At 32.0% G+C, this 17,996-nt stretch overlaps 1 protein-coding gene across 2 annotated transcripts; it reads left to right on the top strand.

The window, feature by feature from the left end:
* The first annotated feature begins 2,671 nt into the window (after window positions 1-2,671).
* LOC118041681 (DEAD-box ATP-dependent RNA helicase 8) lies at window positions 2,672-10,145 on the top strand. 2 transcript variants are annotated; one of them, XM_035049154.2, is made up of 10 exons: window positions 2,672-3,576; window positions 4,043-4,103; window positions 4,825-5,059; window positions 6,237-6,475; window positions 7,610-7,861; window positions 7,950-8,130; window positions 8,743-8,831; window positions 8,972-9,045; window positions 9,138-9,295; window positions 9,806-10,145. In XM_035049154.2, the coding sequence occupies exons 1-9, from the start codon at window positions 3,269-3,271 to the stop codon at window positions 9,214-9,216; spliced, it is 1,518 nt and encodes a 505-aa protein (XP_034905045.1). In that variant the 5' UTR covers window positions 2,672-3,268; the 3' UTR covers window positions 9,217-9,295; window positions 9,806-10,145. The 2 variants fall into 2 exon arrangements, with proteins under 2 accessions (XP_034905045.1, XP_034905043.1); XM_035049152.2 differs by having other exon boundaries at window positions 9,138-9,277.
* Window positions 10,146-17,996: the final 7,851 nt, after the last annotated feature.

Consider the following 17,996-nt stretch of genomic DNA (forward strand, 5'->3'; position numbering starts at 1 on the left):
GATGCAACATATTTGATAATGAAAAAAAAAATATTTGTTGTTCATGGGGCCATTGAAATATGTGTTTGTAACACAGGGCAAGACGAAGCACGCACGCTGGAGCTACTTTTTATGGAGAGTCGACTGTTTTTTTCCCCTGTACTGTTCATTTTTTTTAGTGAATATATTTTTTTAAAAAAAACTAGTTTAGAGTGAATTAAAAATTCACTCACATTAATCATGTGAATAGTATTTTTCCCTTGAAAAATTAGTATAAAATAAATTAAATTAACTCGCACTCTAATCTTAATTTTATTCCTAATAATATTTTACTTTATTTTATTACATGCTTAGAAAATTATGAAAACTATAATTCTTGTTGAATGAATTTTATATGTAATGGAATTGTAGATAGTTTAAAGAAACAATAAAAATTATTTTTATAGAGTATTATTCATTTCATGATGTAATAATAGTAATTAAATCTACAATATTTAAATTTAAAAACATTAACATTGATATATATATATATATATTAGTTATTTTATAATTTCAATTTAAAAAACATTTTTAACTAAACACATTAAATTATTTTCTGTTCAACCTTAATTTTAACTACAGTTTTAACAAAAACTATATTTTTCAAGACTAATCTTAACTAAAAATATTTTTTATAAAATAATTTATTTTTAAACTACAACCAAAATAATTATCACAGTACCAAACACGTAAATATCTTTTCTTGCTCGCCTTCCTCATTAAGTTGAATTGCTTTTGCTCTTGCTCAATTCTATAGTTTCACTCCCTTCTTTAATCTTATCCGGCCCTACAAATGCTTGCAAAAAGCACTCTATCATATGATTTGATTTTCTGTTTTCTGCCTTTTGTTTACTTGCTTTTGAAGCTGCCTTTGTTTTTTTTTTCTTGGCCCATACAAGCACCTACGGAGTCTTTTTTCTTTGATGACTTCTAATTTTTTTATTTTTAATAATTTCAACTTTTGAATTATAGTTGTTTTGATCCACGTTTATTTTATAGGGTATTTGAAGATGTAGTAGTGATTAATTATTTTTTAAAGTACTTTTTATTTTAAAATATATTAAAAAAATATTTTTGACATCAGTATATCAAAATAATTTAAAAATATAAAAACATATTAATTTAAAGCAAAAATAAAATAATTTTTTTTTAAAAAAATAATTTTCAATCACAATAATAAACACTATCTTAATCCATTTTTTATAAATAAATCATGGGTTGCGTTTATTTCACTGTAAAATAAAATATAACTAAAAATATAAAAAAAATTATATAATAAAAACCATCAAGAAATCAACCCTCCCTACTATTATGATAAAAATATTGCCAGTAAATTAATCCTATACTATACTATTCCATGGCTTTTAATTTTATGATTTTTGGTGGTTTTTTACCCGGAAAAAATGAAGAAAAGACTAGCTTGTCATCTTTTATCGTCGATCATTACCAGGGACAGGGCGTCGCTCAAAATATCGTACGATATAAAGAATAAAATCAGGGGGGAAAACCGGACTGTCAACAGTAAAAGACATGGTTCTGGGGGCATTCGTACAGCTTAGCCTGCAAGGAGATGCTTGAAAAACTTTTTTTTTTTAAGTATTTTTTTAAATTTATTAAAATAATATAAAATAAAATAATTTTTTTTTTAAAAATAACAAAATTACAGTTAAACTGCCACACCAGGTGTTTGAAATTTTAATGTAAATATGTTTTTCAAAATAATTTTTAGTTTAAAAATATATTAAAATATTTTTTTTTATATTTTAATATTAAAATATTAATTTAATATTTTTTCAAATTAAAAACATTAAAAAAAAAAACTGTACCAAACAACCCGAATATAAACATAAAGCTATATTGCACCCAACTCCTCGATGTCTTGGTAATTCTCAACGGTATTAAAATGTTTGAAATACTACTTACACCTCGCAACTTGTTTGTTTTATCCACCATGGTCCCTTTGAAATTTGAATCCCTTTTGGATTCGACGACAGAGAATGGAACAGAGAAATTAGAATCGGAACTTTATTTTCAGAAATAAAGATTTTTTAACTTTAAATAAATTTAATTGAAATAAAACAATAACTAATAGAAGCACTATAAAGAGGAAAGCACTTAGATAATTACCGAGAAAACCACAATTCATTTTTTTTCTCTAATAATAAAATAACAGCTCATTAATTATCAAACATTTATACAATTATCAAATTAAAATAAAAGCATAGTTTTTCACTATATTATATGCCATATTGTTGTTTTTTTCAAGTGAAGATTCGAAGATATAAAGCATATCATGAACGCAACATGAGGAGCACTATACCCATTACTAAACTTAATTAGACTGTGATTATGTTTGATTAGTTACAGTAAATTTAAAATTATTTTTAATTACAATCTCATTTAAACAATAAAAGAAATAAAATTAGACTCGTCATCCTCTCTAGCCGCCTCTTGGTTCTCGCATCATCTTAAGAATTTACACGTTCAAGCTTTACAGCAAAAAAAAAAGAGCACTGAAGTTTCATAAAATAAAATAAGATGGTTATAATTTGTAAATAAGCAATAAGAGCGGCATCTTTGGTGTGTCCATGAAAACATATTTTAATAAAGGTCGGTGTACTCAATAATTTAAACAAAGGAGGGCAACAAATGCAAATAACAAAAGAATGTCCTGAAGCCCTAGAAACCGTTTCTTCCTCATTTTTCGGCCATTTCATCGAAACACAGACACAGCAAGCGCCATGAATCTTCCTCTTTATCTCCTCTCTTCGTAGCCTTCAAAAACGAAATCATTCAATTTCTATATCTGCAAGTTCTAAAATCACTCTATCCTCTCATTTTCTCCCCAGATCCGTCCCATTTTGACCCCTCAATTTCCACCCGAATTTACGATCTCATCCAAACGGAAAACCACCTCTGCCCTCCCCTACAGAACCAGCGCTCTCCTTTGGAATAACCTCCTGTTTTGCGCTAATTTACGATTTACCCCATTATGGAACACTAGATTTTCCTCCCTCTCTCACTGTTTAAATTTTCAATTTCAACTCACAAAAGAAGTCTTTAGTCTTTAATTCTTTGAACCAAAACGCCACCGTTTCAAATCTCATTGATTCCTGTAAGTATTTTAATCTACCGTTGTAACCTTGAACCCTAGGCTTAAGATCGTTCTTGTTTCTAGTTTTTTGTACAAATTCTGGGGTCTGAATTGGTGATTTAGTTGCTTAGTTAGGGTTGGGCTTCTTTTTTTGTGATGAACAACAACAATAGAGGAAGGTATCCGCCAGGGATCGGCGCCGGTAGAGGCGGAGGTATGAATGCGAACCCTAATTTTCAATCCAGGGTGCCGCAACAGCAGTACGTGCAAAGACATTTTGGGCAGAGTCATCACCAACAACAATATAATCAACATCAACAGAATCACAATCAGCAGCAGCAGCAGCAGCAACAGCAACAGCATCACCAGCAGCAGCAGTGGTTGAGAAGGAGTCAGCTAGCTGCTGCCGATTCGAGCGTTGACGAGGTCGAAAAGACTGTTCAGTCTGAGGCCGTTGACTCGAGGTTAGCTTTTATTCACATGGATAAATTCTTTTTTAAATGGTTTATGCTATTTTGCTCAAACAAATATTTATATGTTGTATGAGTGTTTGCTAGTGTTAGAAAAGAGCCCGGTAGATGTTATTTCTGTAGTATTTTAAGTATGCTGTGAGGGAGGGATCTGAACGCAGAGATTGCTTGCTATAATTATAAGTTATCAGAAAATGATGGTGAAAAACCTTGGACTGGAAGCGAGCATCACTTGATGTTATCTGTTAGTTCGGATGTACTGTGTGAAATATTTGTGCCCCATGCAAGAGCAGCATCAGATTGCGGGATTTTGTTGACATTTCTACACCTCACCCTGCCCTGCATGCATTGTGCTGCTCTATGCTTTGTTTATATTTCAATCCTTGTGTTTTTGCAAGCTTCCAATGATTGTTGTAGACTGAAGTCTTGTGGTCTCCTGTTTGTTGTTTCTTCTTTCTAGTTCACAAGATTGGAAGGCAAAGCTAAAGATACCACCAGCTGACACGCGATACCAAACCGAGGTAGGGTGTTTTTAATCAGATATTTACTTGCTTGCGGTCATGGTTGCTGTAATTTCTGCCATACATATGTTAATTTGTGTGATTGCTACTTAGAAAGTTATTATTATATTTGGAGCCTTGAGCAACTGGCTGCAGGGAATAGCAAGTTCTTCCTGATGAGGAATGGGGTCACTATTTGACTTTACTTGCATGGAAACTACACATAATGTAATATGAATATGCAGTCTTACATTGACTCTGAATTGGGAGATTGATAATTAACTAAATAACAAGTGCAAATCAAGTGAGGCTAAAGTCAAAACTTGTACCCTATGTTTTGGTAACTACATCCAATATTGCTCTGAGTAAATCAATAAGTTTTGGCTCTAATAATGTCCTGAATAGTGTCTTACTTTTATGCGTGTGCAATAACAGATGCATGTCCTTTATATGCACATTTCTGAACTTAAAACAAGGATTATGTAACCATAGACTGTATTGTCTTTGCTCTGCACATGTAAAAGAGCATTCATCTGACTTCATTATTGTATGGCGATGTGGAAATGGTTCGTTTTTATAGTCTGGTGGATCCTTTGTTTTCTTTCACAGATATAATGTCAAAAGAACTGTGGAAGTACTGTCTCATTAATGAGCTGGTGAACATCATGTGTATCCACGGACTTTTTATAAAAGGAAAAATCTTAATGAATCCTGTTTCACTGTTTAAACATCTGTCTTGCAGGATGTGACAGCCACAAAAGGGAATGATTTTGAGGATTATTTTCTGAAGCGTGAGTTGCTTATGGGAATATATGAGAAGGGTTTTGAAAGACCATCTCCTATTCAGGAAGAGAGCATACCAATTGCTCTTACTGGCAGTGATATTCTAGCTAGAGCAAAAAATGGGACAGGGAAAACAGCAGCATTTTGCATACCTGCCTTGGAAAAGATTGACCAAGATAACAATTTTATTCAAGGTCCGATCTTCAGTCAATAAACTTCTTCATTTGCTATTTATGTGCATGTTTATCATATAAGACCATTGAGATGCATTAGTTGCATGATTGGACTATGATAGTTTTACATCATATAATCAGCTTTATTGTCTTTTACATTGTGACATTTTCTGGCTGCCACCAATTTAATTAGTCTTATGTCTGATTATGGAAAGATGAATGTATGCATATGGTTTGTTGCTTGCAGATGTGATAATGACTGCAGGTGGCTAGTTTGGCATTTAGGAACATGTTATTTGTAGAGTTTATGAAGTGATAATGAAATGAGAAGATAGGAATATAAGCCCTGTAATGGTGGGGTGATGATTCGAGTTCAGCTGACCCTTTTTTGTACAACCTAAATCAGTGTTGTCAAAGGCGAAAGGCGCTAAAAAGCGCCAAGCCTGGAAAATGCTCGAGGCACTAGACGCACGCCTGAATGAACCAAGGTGCTCAACCTGTATGATATAAAACATTACATGTATAATATTATATATGATATCTTAGTAGAAATTTTGGCAACATAACAGAAGAGAGAAGGAATAACATGGAGAGAGAAAAAAAGTGAGAAAGAGAGAAATTAAGAAACAAAAAGATGAGATGACAGAAGAAAAAAAGTTAAAGGAGAAATACCTTTGTTGTTCTTCAATCTTCACTCTTCTTTCTCTTCTTCTCTGGTGGTGTTTCATTGTTTGTTTCTGTTCTTGTTTCAATTTCCATGTCTGTTTCACTTCTTTAACTTTCATGTTGGTTTCTTTTCTTCTATTTTTATCCTAATCTATGTTTTTCACAAAACTACCCTTAAGTTTTTTCTTGTATAAGACCAGAAAAGGAGAGACAAAAAACATAGATCTTTTTTTTTTCAAAAAAAAAAAAAAAGAACTCAAAGAGATGCCTTTTCAAACCAATCCTCAGTGTCGGTGTCGGTGTCAGACAATTTTCATTAGACGACGCCTTCATTGCCTGCATCTAGGCGAGCGCCTCTTCAAAGGCATCTCGGCCTTGCCTTTGTGAAACATGAGCTTATTATTTGTAAACAATTCACAAGTAGCGGTCTTTCTTAATACTTGATTTTATTTGAAGCTATGAAATTGTAATCTGCTTCCAGATTAGCATTTATGGAAATTGCATTTGACTTAACGAAAGCATTTGCATGCAGTTGTGATTCTTGTGCCAACACGTGAGTTGGCTCTTCAGACATCACAGGTTTGCAAGGAGCTTGGGAAGCATTTGAAAATTCAAGTGATGGCCACCACTGGCGGTACTAGTTTAAAAGATGACATTATGCGTTTATATCAACCAGTCCATTTACTTGTTGGGACTCCAGGAAGAATACTAGATCTTGCAAAAAAGGGCGTGTGCATTTTGAAAGATTGTTCAATGCTTGTTTTGGATGAGGTAAACTTTAATGCAACTAGAGTCTCTAGTAATATAACCTGACTTGATAGTTTTGTGATAATTTTAGTTGACTTCAATTTCGTATTAACTTTTGAGAGTTGTTGAAATAGGTACACTGATGTGTACAGGAGATTGGTTTAGGCTTCTGAAAGAACATGTCCTTTTAGGTCCTGAAAATAAGGTTGAAGGATTGTTTTTCTTCAGCTGTATTAATTGGCACAGGAAATACAAATAAATGCACAGATAATTTGGTCTTTTGAGCTCACGACATGATTCATCTCAAGGTTTTGGTTGTTTGATATGTGAAAAAAATTGTATCAATTGGTTGAGAATTATTGACTTGCTGTTTTAAATGTTCAGTTCATATTTAAAGATATGGATTTTCTTTGATGGTTGGGGGGGGGGGGCGATTTTTTCACTGGTTTGTGTTGGCTGAGATACTATTCTTCCCTCACTATATTTTTCCATGAAAATGTATTTAAACTCAATTAGCAAATTTTATTTATTTATTTTTCTTTAAAGAAGCTAGATTTGTTTTTGGTTTTTGGCTAGAGAAAGAAATTAACATGGCAAATTTGAAGATTGAGAGCAAGAAAAGAGAGAACCAAATCGGAGTCTTTTGTCCCTCCGCATAGATATCTTGGCTGTTGTAGAGAGGAGAAGAATGATGTGTTGTTTTGAGAGTTCTGGGAAATAAATGCTTTGAAACATGAATGTAAAAAACACCCTTTGTTACTTTTATCATTTTTGAAAATGATAAGGAACAAAAAAATCTGGGCCAATGCTATATTATATATATATATATATATATATAATTTATAAATTATCTGTTGTCATATAGTTTCACTCATATGGCAGGTATGTTAGCAGTTTAATGATGTTTATGTGTTCCCTTGAAAGGTGCTATCAGTTCTTTAATTTTGCTTTTTCTTGTATTTTTTTGGAAGAAAATTTCCCTGTTTTCCAGGTCAATGTTGCCAGCCCAGCTACATTCACTGAACTTCAATTCTACTAATTGCTTTTTGTAGTTTCTTACCTGATATGAAATAACGTGCTTGTGTAAATATTATCAGTGCTATGCTCGAGTTAACCTTTTGATGTACAAGCATCTGAATGTTGTTTTTTGTTCCTCAGGCTGATAAGCTTTTGTCTCCAGAGTTTCAACCTTCAATAGAGCAGCTTATTCGTTTTCTTCCTTCAAATCGTCAGATTTTGATGTTTTCAGCTACATTTCCTGTTACTGTTAAGGACTTCAAAGATAGATATCTAGAGAAGCCTTATGTTATCAATCTTATGGATGAACTTACTCTCAAGGGTATTACACAATATTATGCTTTCGTTGAAGAACGACAGAAAGTCCATTGCTTGAACACTCTTTTCTCTAAGGTTTGACATCAACTAAACAGCTATTTTGTATTCCTTTTTTTTTTTTTTTTTTTTTTGTGAATATGATGTCATTGTGGTCTATATGCAGCTGCAAATAAACCAATCAATCATCTTTTGCAACTCAGTGAATCGGGTAGAATTACTGGCCAAAAAGATCACAGAACTTGGCTATTCCTGTTTTTATATCCATGCAAAGATGTTGCAAGACCATCGTAACAGAGTATTTCATGACTTCCGCAATGGTGCATGCAGGAATCTTGTCTGCACCGGTGTGTTACCTGGGTTCTCTGAAATTATGAGTATTCTTGTCTTTTTGTCAGTTGATTTAGTTTGCTTTTATAAATTTCGTCAGCGTGTATGACCTTTTTGTACATAATAATAATGATGATGATCCTTTACATTAGATGAAGCTTTTAGTTTGTCTCTCCAAGTTGGTAAGACTGAATCTGAGCTCAATTAAAATTACAGGCATAGCCCTTAAATAGTTGGAGGATATGAAGTTTGTTAAATAGGCAACATTGCCACAGTAATGATCAACTCTAATGTAGAGTTATGTTGTGGGCAATGTTAGCTTCTAGAAAAATTTTATTTCCTAGAATAGGAGAAAATAGTCAGCAAATTGAGATGATGTGAGTAATTAAGGAAACTTGTGGAGTTAGGGAAAAAGTGGCAACCAAGGGAAGTGACCTGACCTAACTGCTTATTTCTTAATTGTAAATGTGGATTTTTTAGTTGTGTATCTTGGAGAGCTGCAACTTTCAACATAATAACAGAGCAAGTTTTCTATTCTCGGGAGATTTTTTTTTTGTTGTTGAAGGAGTCATAAATTGTGCTTTATATACATTGAATAATGTTCTGATGATATACAATGCTTGTTGCAGATCTTTTCACCAGGGGTATAGACATCCAAGCGGTGAATGTTGTTATAAACTTTGACTTTCCCAAAAACTCAGAAACATACCTTCACAGGGTATGTGGGATGCTATATTTTTCAATCAACACTGTATTAGACAATTTGTATATTCTTTCTTACCTTCGTTTCATATACAAGTTTCCAAGCAATACTAAATTAATTTTATTTTATTATCTTTATGTTTGTTTGAAACACAGGTTGGTCGATCAGGAAGGTTTGGACACCTTGGTTTAGCTGTGAATTTGATCACTTATGAGGACCGCTTTAACTTGTATGCATTTCTTCCTCTGCCTTCTATTGGAACGTTGCATCTATTATTAAGGAGTTTGCTAACATGTCTAATTTCTAATTGTTTTTCCACAGGTATAGGATTGAGCAGGAACTTGGAACTGAAATTAAACAAATTCCTCCACATATTGATCAGGCAATATATTGCCAATAACCTGTGGTAGATGCCTCTCGTTGCACTCAACAATGGTGTGTGGTGTCAGTGATTAGCAACGGTGAGTGCCATCACCAATGTATGTTTTCACCAAATCTCTTCTCTTATTGATTCTTTGATGTTTGCTTTAAAGAAAGAAGAAGAGGAAGATTTGATATCTTAGATTGACTTGAAATACTAAACTAGACACCAAATACCAAAGTTATGCTTTTCTGTCAGAACAGAAAGCAATATTTCTCTGGAATATGGATTAGTCAATCTAAGTTGACTAGCTAGAAAGGATCGGTACTTGGTAATTGGTGAGCTTAGCAGATATAGCTCTTGTTTCAAAGGGGGTGGATCTGTTATTATGAACCACAAGACATGAGGTTACACATCCTTGATTTTTGAATACAGACTTGGTTAGTATAGAATTTCATAAGATTTGGACCGCCTCCCTTTTTATATGATAATAACAAACTGGATCTCTGGATTACAGGACATTTTTAGTTCTCATGATAGTTTTTTTTTTAATATTATTTTGTGGGTGGGGGGACTCCCTCCAGAGATCTGCGACACCTGACCTGATTTAACTCTGATGATGTTACAGGTTTCAAGCTGTCCATTCAAAGATGATATGGCTCTGCATCCGAGGGAAACTTCTAAGAACTAAAATATTATTGGTGGAAGACTTAATGATTGCTGTATGCATTTAATCCTGGAATGCTTTAGTTGGTTTCTGGATGGAGTTTTAACGGATTATGAAATCCCAGATACATAGATGATGTTTTAGTTCTGGTGTTGCGTTTTGATTTCCTTAACAGACTGGTTTCATGTTCTCTGCTCTTAGTTTTCTTACTGTTGAAATGAAGGCTGTAATGCATGGAGATGGATCAGTTCCTTCTCCCTTGCACCTCCTGTTCCATGAATAAAGTCATTAACTTAGAAAATTTTCTGGCTCTCCCTCCCTCCCTCTCCACCAGGATACAAGTTTTTTTGCCCCCCCCCCCTCTTGGGGTCCTTCTGATCGTCTTGGGGTGTCGGTGGTGTGGTGGGGAGAAGGTTTAAATCATTTCTCGATGTGATTAAAAGTTTGATTCACGGCCTACAATTCCTGGACCATTGCTTGCTGTTAGATTCTTTTATTCTTCTTTTCTTCATGACAGCATTTACGGTTATGATTTGTTGTTAGAATAATTTTTGCCATATCTTGCAATGGAATCATAACCCCAAGACTATTCCCCCGCCCATGCTCGCCTATTTGTGCGGCACTTCAAATCTCTGATGTTTTCGCATCCAAGTAACCACAAGCAGAATCATATTGCCCGAGTTTACATTTCCTGTTGCTCTGAATAATTGCCGCCAGGAGATGCCGGAAGTATTCTACTACTGCTACTTGTGGGGGTGAGAGTGGCGGTGACTTAGGCTCCGTCAAAAGATGTGAAAAACTCTCGAGCCTGAATAAAAATAAAAAAGCTTCAAACTGAGTACTGTGAGTGTTGTGTATTTAATGTTCATTCATTTATGATGAAAGAAGAATCGTATGGGCAATTGAGACCTGTTTCTATTTTATTGGCAGGTTGCGTATAGAGGGCCCACGGTTTATTAAATGCAAGAACTTGCGTGGTGTGCGAGCATTCTGCTGATAGCCGACATCATAAATGAAAGATTGATCACTTAACACGAAACCTTCTCACTCATCTTCATGGTGAGGATAGGAACTGCTACTCTTGTTTCTTCTGTGATTTGTTGGGCACCGCAGAATAATTTCTTTAACCAGTGGAGAGGAGAGGAGTGGGTCTTATTTTTTGTTCTTTAAATTTTGGTGTTTTTAAAGAAGAGTGATAATATAATTTAGAATTTACAAGTTGAAATAAAAAAAAATAACTAAATTTTATAACAAACTCTTAATTTAAATCAAAAGCTTTTCCCTACTAGATATATTTGTAACTTCTCTTTGAATCACCGGTTAAATACTAACTTAAAATCTATGTCATATCAAACATGGTTTTAGTGTCTTAACTTGTGAATATAGAAGGGTGTTTGAAAGTGCTGTTATAGATGTTTTTTAAAGTATATTTTTTATTTTAATTTTAAAAAAGTAATTTTTAATATCAATATATTAAAATAATTTAAAAATATAAAAACAATTAAATTTTAATCATCCTCCATTTAGATAGTACTCCCGCGGCCAAAATACAAGTGTAATTCGTGTGCAGTACCAGACTCCAAACTGCTGCTTGAGGAAAACATCAACAAACTCGCCAGGTTCTGCAATACAGCAGTAGTTATCTACCATTATGTATACGCTTAAATATAGATTCTGTTCGAACTACAAAAAAATATTGATTTTTCAGAAAATTTGTCCTTAATTACCATGCACGTTAAGAAGGAATTAGATTTCTATATTTTAATCCAGATTACAAGCCGAAATAGTAACTAGAAATATATGTCATAAGAGTTATAAATGATGAAGTTCTATTTGTTTTTATGTTTTAAGAGTGTTTTTAAAAAAGATTAAAATTTTTTTATTTTTTTTGCTTTAAATTAATATTTTTTTTATTATTTTTAAATTATTTTGATATACTAATATTAAAAATAATTTCTCTTTTTGAAAGTCAGTTCATCCACGTTTCCAAGTTCCTTGCATCTCTTATATATATATATATATATATATATATAATAGAGAAATCTCGATCCACACCCTTCATGCGTAGAACAAATTCTTGATATGTGGTCAGCTCAAAATGACTCAGTTGAAACACGATTCATGGACATGTTAATGGCTCATAAAGAAAGGGAAAAGGGTTTCTTGGTCTTTTGCTTAATGGTTGTTTTATTTCAAATAATTAATGAAATTAGAGTTTAGATCTTCGTTCTATTTTTGTTTTATCAAATTTTATCCATAATTTTTTAATTAATATTTATGTTATCTAAGTCTTTTTAATTTAGTGGTTACTATTTGTTTAATTTTAAATAATTTATAAAATTAGAATTTTATTAAAATTTTATATTTATTATTTTTAATTACTATTTATGTAATATGAGATCATTTTAGAATTGAATTTTTTTTTTTGTGATTTCACCCTCATCATTTTTTTCCCTATCAGATTTTATCATAATTCTTTTTATTGTTGTTTTTTTTTTTGCTAAATTTTTTAGGTTGATATTTTTTTTTACTCAATTTCATCTCTTTAATATTAAATTAGTTTAGATTTGATCTTTTTTAATTAAACTCATGTTTGAGATTTTACGGGTTACGGGTTTTTAAAAAAGTTAACCCATCTTAAGGAGCTCACTAGGGTAGTTTTGATTTTTTATTTTATTATTTTTTTAAGCCAATGTTTTTTCAATTTAATCCTTTAATATTTATTTAATTGAACATTGAGCTTTGTTTTTTTTTTTCCTTTTCTTTTCTATATCCTTTGTTTTGTATTTTTTTAATATATTTAATTGGGTTATCTCAAGTATTTTTATTTGTTATTCTTTGTTATGTTAATTTATTTAAAACGAATTTTACTCTTAAATTAAAAAAAATTAATTGATTTAATATAGACAATCCCCACTTCATTGTGTTTTGTTCGGTTTGCCTTTCTTGGACATTGCTCCAGCGATCCATACAGCTTACTTCAATGTCGGGGCTGTTTGGGATTGAGGTGTGATTTTTTGTTTTTTTTTTTTTTTTTTTTTTGCTAAAATTGAGTACTTTCCATGCTTTTCGGCACGAAAAGCTATTTAGCTTCACCCTGTCATCATACAAGCTTCCGTAGTGGAATTCAAAACATCTAGGAAAACTCTTTTGGTCATAGGTGATATTTATTGTGGAATGGCAATAGGCCTCTCGAGGTCTTTTCTTTCTTCTCCTTACATTTATGCCATCTTTGGCTCTATTTCTTCAGTTGATTATTGCCATAATTTTTATTTACATTCCATCTATTGTCGTTGCGTATGATTTAAATCAGATTATTAAATTACATGATCTCATTGGATACAATCAAGTTAATGATTGACTATTGGGTTTTCTTGCTTTTTATAAAACAATGTCATCGTTTGAGCATTTCTTTTTAATATTAAAAAAAATTAGACCGAAGTGTCATGTGAGTCATTGTTCTAGTCAAAAAGCTATTCTTATGCTTAGCAGTCATCATTTTTTAGAGTATGTTTAGAAGTGTGATAGCGGTTGCTTTTCAAATAACTTTTCATGCTGAAATGCATGTCAATGATGTTTTTTTATTTTTTAAAAAATATTTTTTAACATTAGTATATCAAAACGATCTAAAACATATAAATCATATTAAATTTTAACAACAAAAAAATAATTTAAATTTTGTGGGAACACGATTTCAACCGCGTTTCCAAAAGCTTCCTAATTAACTTGCTATGAAAATCTTAAGTGTCGTATTACCTTGAAATCATGTTTGAGTGCTATTAAAAAGTGTGATTGATTTGAAAAAAATAAAAATAAATATTTTAGTATTTTTTAATTTTAATATACTAATCTAATTACAAGTGAAAAACAATTTTCAAAAGAATATATGATAATAAAAGCTATTGCACTGGCAATACAGCTCTAACTGAAGCATCAGATAGTACAGTGCTATAAATACTCCGCTTGTCTTTAATCCATGCTGAAGTTTATAATGCTGATTAAATGCTTCGGGTTTTTGACAGTTTGTGTGTCGCATTAAGATTTCCTATCACTTGATTTGACGTGAAAGAGAGAAGAATAAAAGCAAGAAGACTTCAAAGCGCCATTTGAACAAGCTTCTAATTATGCAGCGTCCACTGTAACAGCAAGAAGACAGAAGAACATCTATCCATGGATCTAAATCTGTGTATTTATCCATGATCATCTGTGAGCCCAAGCATTCATGCATGTGAAAGCATATGCGATTGCAAATTTGTGGAAGAGGCGCAGCAGCAGCTGTCAGTCTTTGCCAGGGAGTCATCAACCTCAAACAGCAAGACCCTCTGCAGTTCCTTTGACTTGTGGCCGGCTGTATTTATTGCAGTTGAATTGAGGAAAATTTTAGAGAACTTCTGGGGTGGAAGAAATCAATATATTATTTATTATTTATTAGTTATTTTTCGAGTATATTTTAAAGAAAAAAATAGATATAATTAGAAAAAAAAAACCTATGAGTTAACATATTTTTATTATTTTTAGTTACTGTAAATTTTACTTTCTATCTTTTATTTGTGTAAACTTTTTAAAATAAATTTATAAAATAACTAATAAAATATCATTAATTACTGAGATAATACCATAAAATCGCTCTTAAATAGACTTTACACGCCACAAGAAGTAATTGAGGACGGGAAACAAGGGTTCTCCTCCTTACCCAACAATCATTCATCATTTACAATCTTGATTATGATTCTTATTCTTATTCTTGTTCTTATTTTATGGTTCCTGGTTAGGTGAGAAACGTGTCATCGTCACGGGTCCCAGAACTTTAAATGCTATACTATCTGGAAACCCTTAAATTTGGTGGTAAGAGAGCAACAGAAAAAACTGAAACCCACGAACCCAGTCGTCTCTGCCAGCCCATGCAAATAGCAAGAAAAATGGAGTTTTTTCCTTTCCTTTTCTTTCACCTTCTTCCACCTCTTGATTTTGCAGCGCCATGTCCGGTTGTTCAACACTTGCGCTCCATTGAATCTTGTGATCAAAAAGCAATTCCATCCTCTGTCGATAATTCCCACCAGCATGCATCTTTCGTCCAATATATCTTTGAAATTTGAAATTTGAAATTTTACCCATGAAATGTACACATATCGCATTAATTCTTGCCTGGGAATGCCATGAGGATGCCATAAATTGTAATGTATTTATGCAAAGCCTAATTGTGTTAGTCTGGCTCTGTTGAATCGAAGGCTTATGTAGCAAACTGTTACATTCTAAATATCATCGTTTGAGAGGGATCGTTCTCTTGGCAAAGATGAACATAAATAAATGTATAGTTTTTTTCTGGGGATAAAAGAGGTCCCCGCACGCGCGCTCGCGTGCAAGTAAGCACAATTACGTTCAATTTAACATCCATAAGCGAACTTGGATGCAAGATAAGGACCGGTGTGGTAGCCAGTTGTTGCAAATATGGAGTTAGCTCTCTCTGCATTCACATCCCCCGCAGAGCTGAAGTTGGTGGAAGATGAGAGTTTGTATTTGTTAGCTAGACCACAAAACAAGTTCTATTCGGCTTTATTTATTGATGTGTAGTTTTAGGTAATAAGATTTGGAGTTATATTTTGTATAGAAAAGGTGTTGTCAAACTTTTTTTTGTAAAATACAAATGTTATTACCCTTTTCAATCCCTTAATGTAGATTTCAAAAAAAAAAAAAAAAGTTAATACTGCATAATACAGAACTAGCAGCGTATTTGATGGCCATAAATTGCTAGGTATCGACAATGAACATGCACCCTTTATCGATGCACGCTCGTTGAGCATGATGTTGCCACTAAGAGGGGGTGTTTGTTCTAAACATGATATATACACTGTAGGCTCGATCACTCAATATAAGTTTCTTGATCATTCAATGTAAGTTTGTTTTTCTTTTATTACATGATTGAAAAATAAACAACAGCAAATAATTTTTTTAATAATTGATTTCAATTAACGAATGAAATTTTATTTTACAAATGTAAATGATACTAGCATGATAAAATCATCGACGATATTATCGATGGAAGTGCCATTATTTCAATGAAGTCAAGTTCCTAAAAATGATAGCATAACTACGTAAGATTTAATTAAAATTTTATATTTTGCATTTCAATGTTAAAATTTTGCTTTTCATTATCTTAACCGATAATTTATTTTTATCATATAGGTTGCATGGTTTTTTGTATGAGACGTAAAAAAAAAAAAATACATGCTAGAAAAAAAGGTTTTTCAAGTTATAAAGATGTGGTTTGGAAGGATTTCAGACCTCCGCACATCTTAAAGGCTATATGGAAAGCTTATATGTAGAATGTGATATATTACTCGATTGTAGGAGAGATACAAGGATAATCTTTCGACTCATTCAAAAATCAATCCAAATTTATGGTTGGAGGCTAGATTATCTAGTGAACTTGATAAAAATAAAGTTTATAGTATCACAAACACTACGGCTAAGGATTTATAGATAGGTCATAGTGTATCGATTGTTGGTTCCTCGTAATCAAGTTTAAGCTCTCAATCTGTGGAGTTTCAGGCGATTGTACAATAACAAGTTCAAGCTTAGACAACTCGGCTTACTACTAAGACATAACAACCTAGTGGTGAAACGACCAAACTTAGAAAATTGTACTTGCAACTGTTGTCAAACATAGATGGTAAATATGGTCCACCTAATCGCTCCCCGGTCCTAGAGCGGATCCACCTCCTCCTCATTCAGCTTCAATCTCTTAGATGAGTCGTATTCAAACTAATAATTTATAAATTTGAAATAAATATTTTTTTTATTTTAGTTTTGTTTATTTGAATTTTTCTAGTATGTTTATTTGATTTGAAAAAAAAACAGTTTTAAACAAATTACTGACAGGATCACCGACGGACTAAATCCCTTGAAGAGTTATAGAGAGTTGAAGAAAATCACATGAAATGCCACTGAAAATAGGTAAATCATCGATGAGCTTAGTCCGTCAATAATATGAAAATAAATCACCGATGTAATTACAAACATTTTTTTATATCGATGATATGCCATACTCAGAGATGATATTACCGACGAAATGATGCCAATAATTTTGTTTTTGTTTGGCGCGCTTTTACCGTCTGTAAATTCATTAATGATTTTATTATCGACGGAATGACCAACATAATAAAAATCACAGATAATAAGTTTCCCGACGAACAGTAACCATCTATGATTTCATCGGTAAAATTATTTCCGACAGAATCAATATCTAAATACAGGATAACCTGTCGGTGATATATATGTAAAATTCCATTAGCGTTTACTCTTTATACAAATTTAATTATTAATCATATCAAATTTATTATCAATATTCATTTGTTTTTTTTTTTTTGTGATCTAAGTTTTATTCAAAATCATAATTGACATGTGAATATTTGTACAATGTTATGTTTAGAACTATATAGATAATGAAAATATAATGTTTATATTTAAGTTGTGCTTTGACTCCACAGAGCTAAGTTTCTGAATCTGCCACTGCACATAGCATATGCTGAAAAACGAGTTGTAGAATATAGGTGAAAACTGCACTTTAGCAAATAGAGTATGGCTTATTATCCTTACACAATTATTTATTTCATCACGAAATTTAGTGCTCATACATTTCCATATATATATATATATATATATATATATATATATATATATATATATATATATATATATATATATAGATTCATTCATTCTTTGTAATTTTACATATTTTCTTATATTAAATTGTTTTGTATCTAGCAATCACAATGGAATAATGCAAATTAATTGTATTTTAATTTCATTATATCTTCGTTTTCTTATATCTGCAGAGAATTTCCCCATTACAGTAAATATTAATCTTGAATCCTTCTTGTTCTCTTACATTTTAAAAGAAAAAACAAAAAATTCATACATTTTTCTTCTCCTTTTTACAGTAAATGTATTATATATAGAAAATCATAGTTGTCAATTCTAAAGGGTGTAGTTTAACTGATTTTCTAGGTTATCAGTTCAAATCTTATAAATTTCAGATCACTAGACTTATATAAATATTAATCTTAAAATCTATAAATACAGATACTTATATTAATTAAAAAAAAAAAAACCATGGCTGTCAATGATGCGCCATTTTTTCTCATCAGCCAAG

This window comes from Populus alba, chromosome 14, assembly GCF_005239225.2.
Source record: "Populus alba chromosome 14, ASM523922v2, whole genome shotgun sequence".
NCBI classification, from domain to species: domain Eukaryota; kingdom Viridiplantae; phylum Streptophyta; class Magnoliopsida; order Malpighiales; family Salicaceae; genus Populus; species Populus alba.

Excerpts from the sequence above, each read along its gene's own strand:
- LOC118041681 (XM_035049154.2), top strand. The coding sequence starts at position 3,269 with ATGAACAACAACAATAGAGGAAGGTATCCGCCAGGGATCGGCGCCGGT. Across the intron at positions 3,577-4,042 it reads TCTGAGGCCGTTGACTCGAG|TTCACAAGATTGGAAGGCAA; the intron begins GTTAGCTTTTAT and ends TCTTCTTTCTAG. Across the intron at positions 6,476-7,609 it reads CAATGCTTGTTTTGGATGAG|GCTGATAAGCTTTTGTCTCC; the intron begins GTAAACTTTAAT and ends TTTGTTCCTCAG.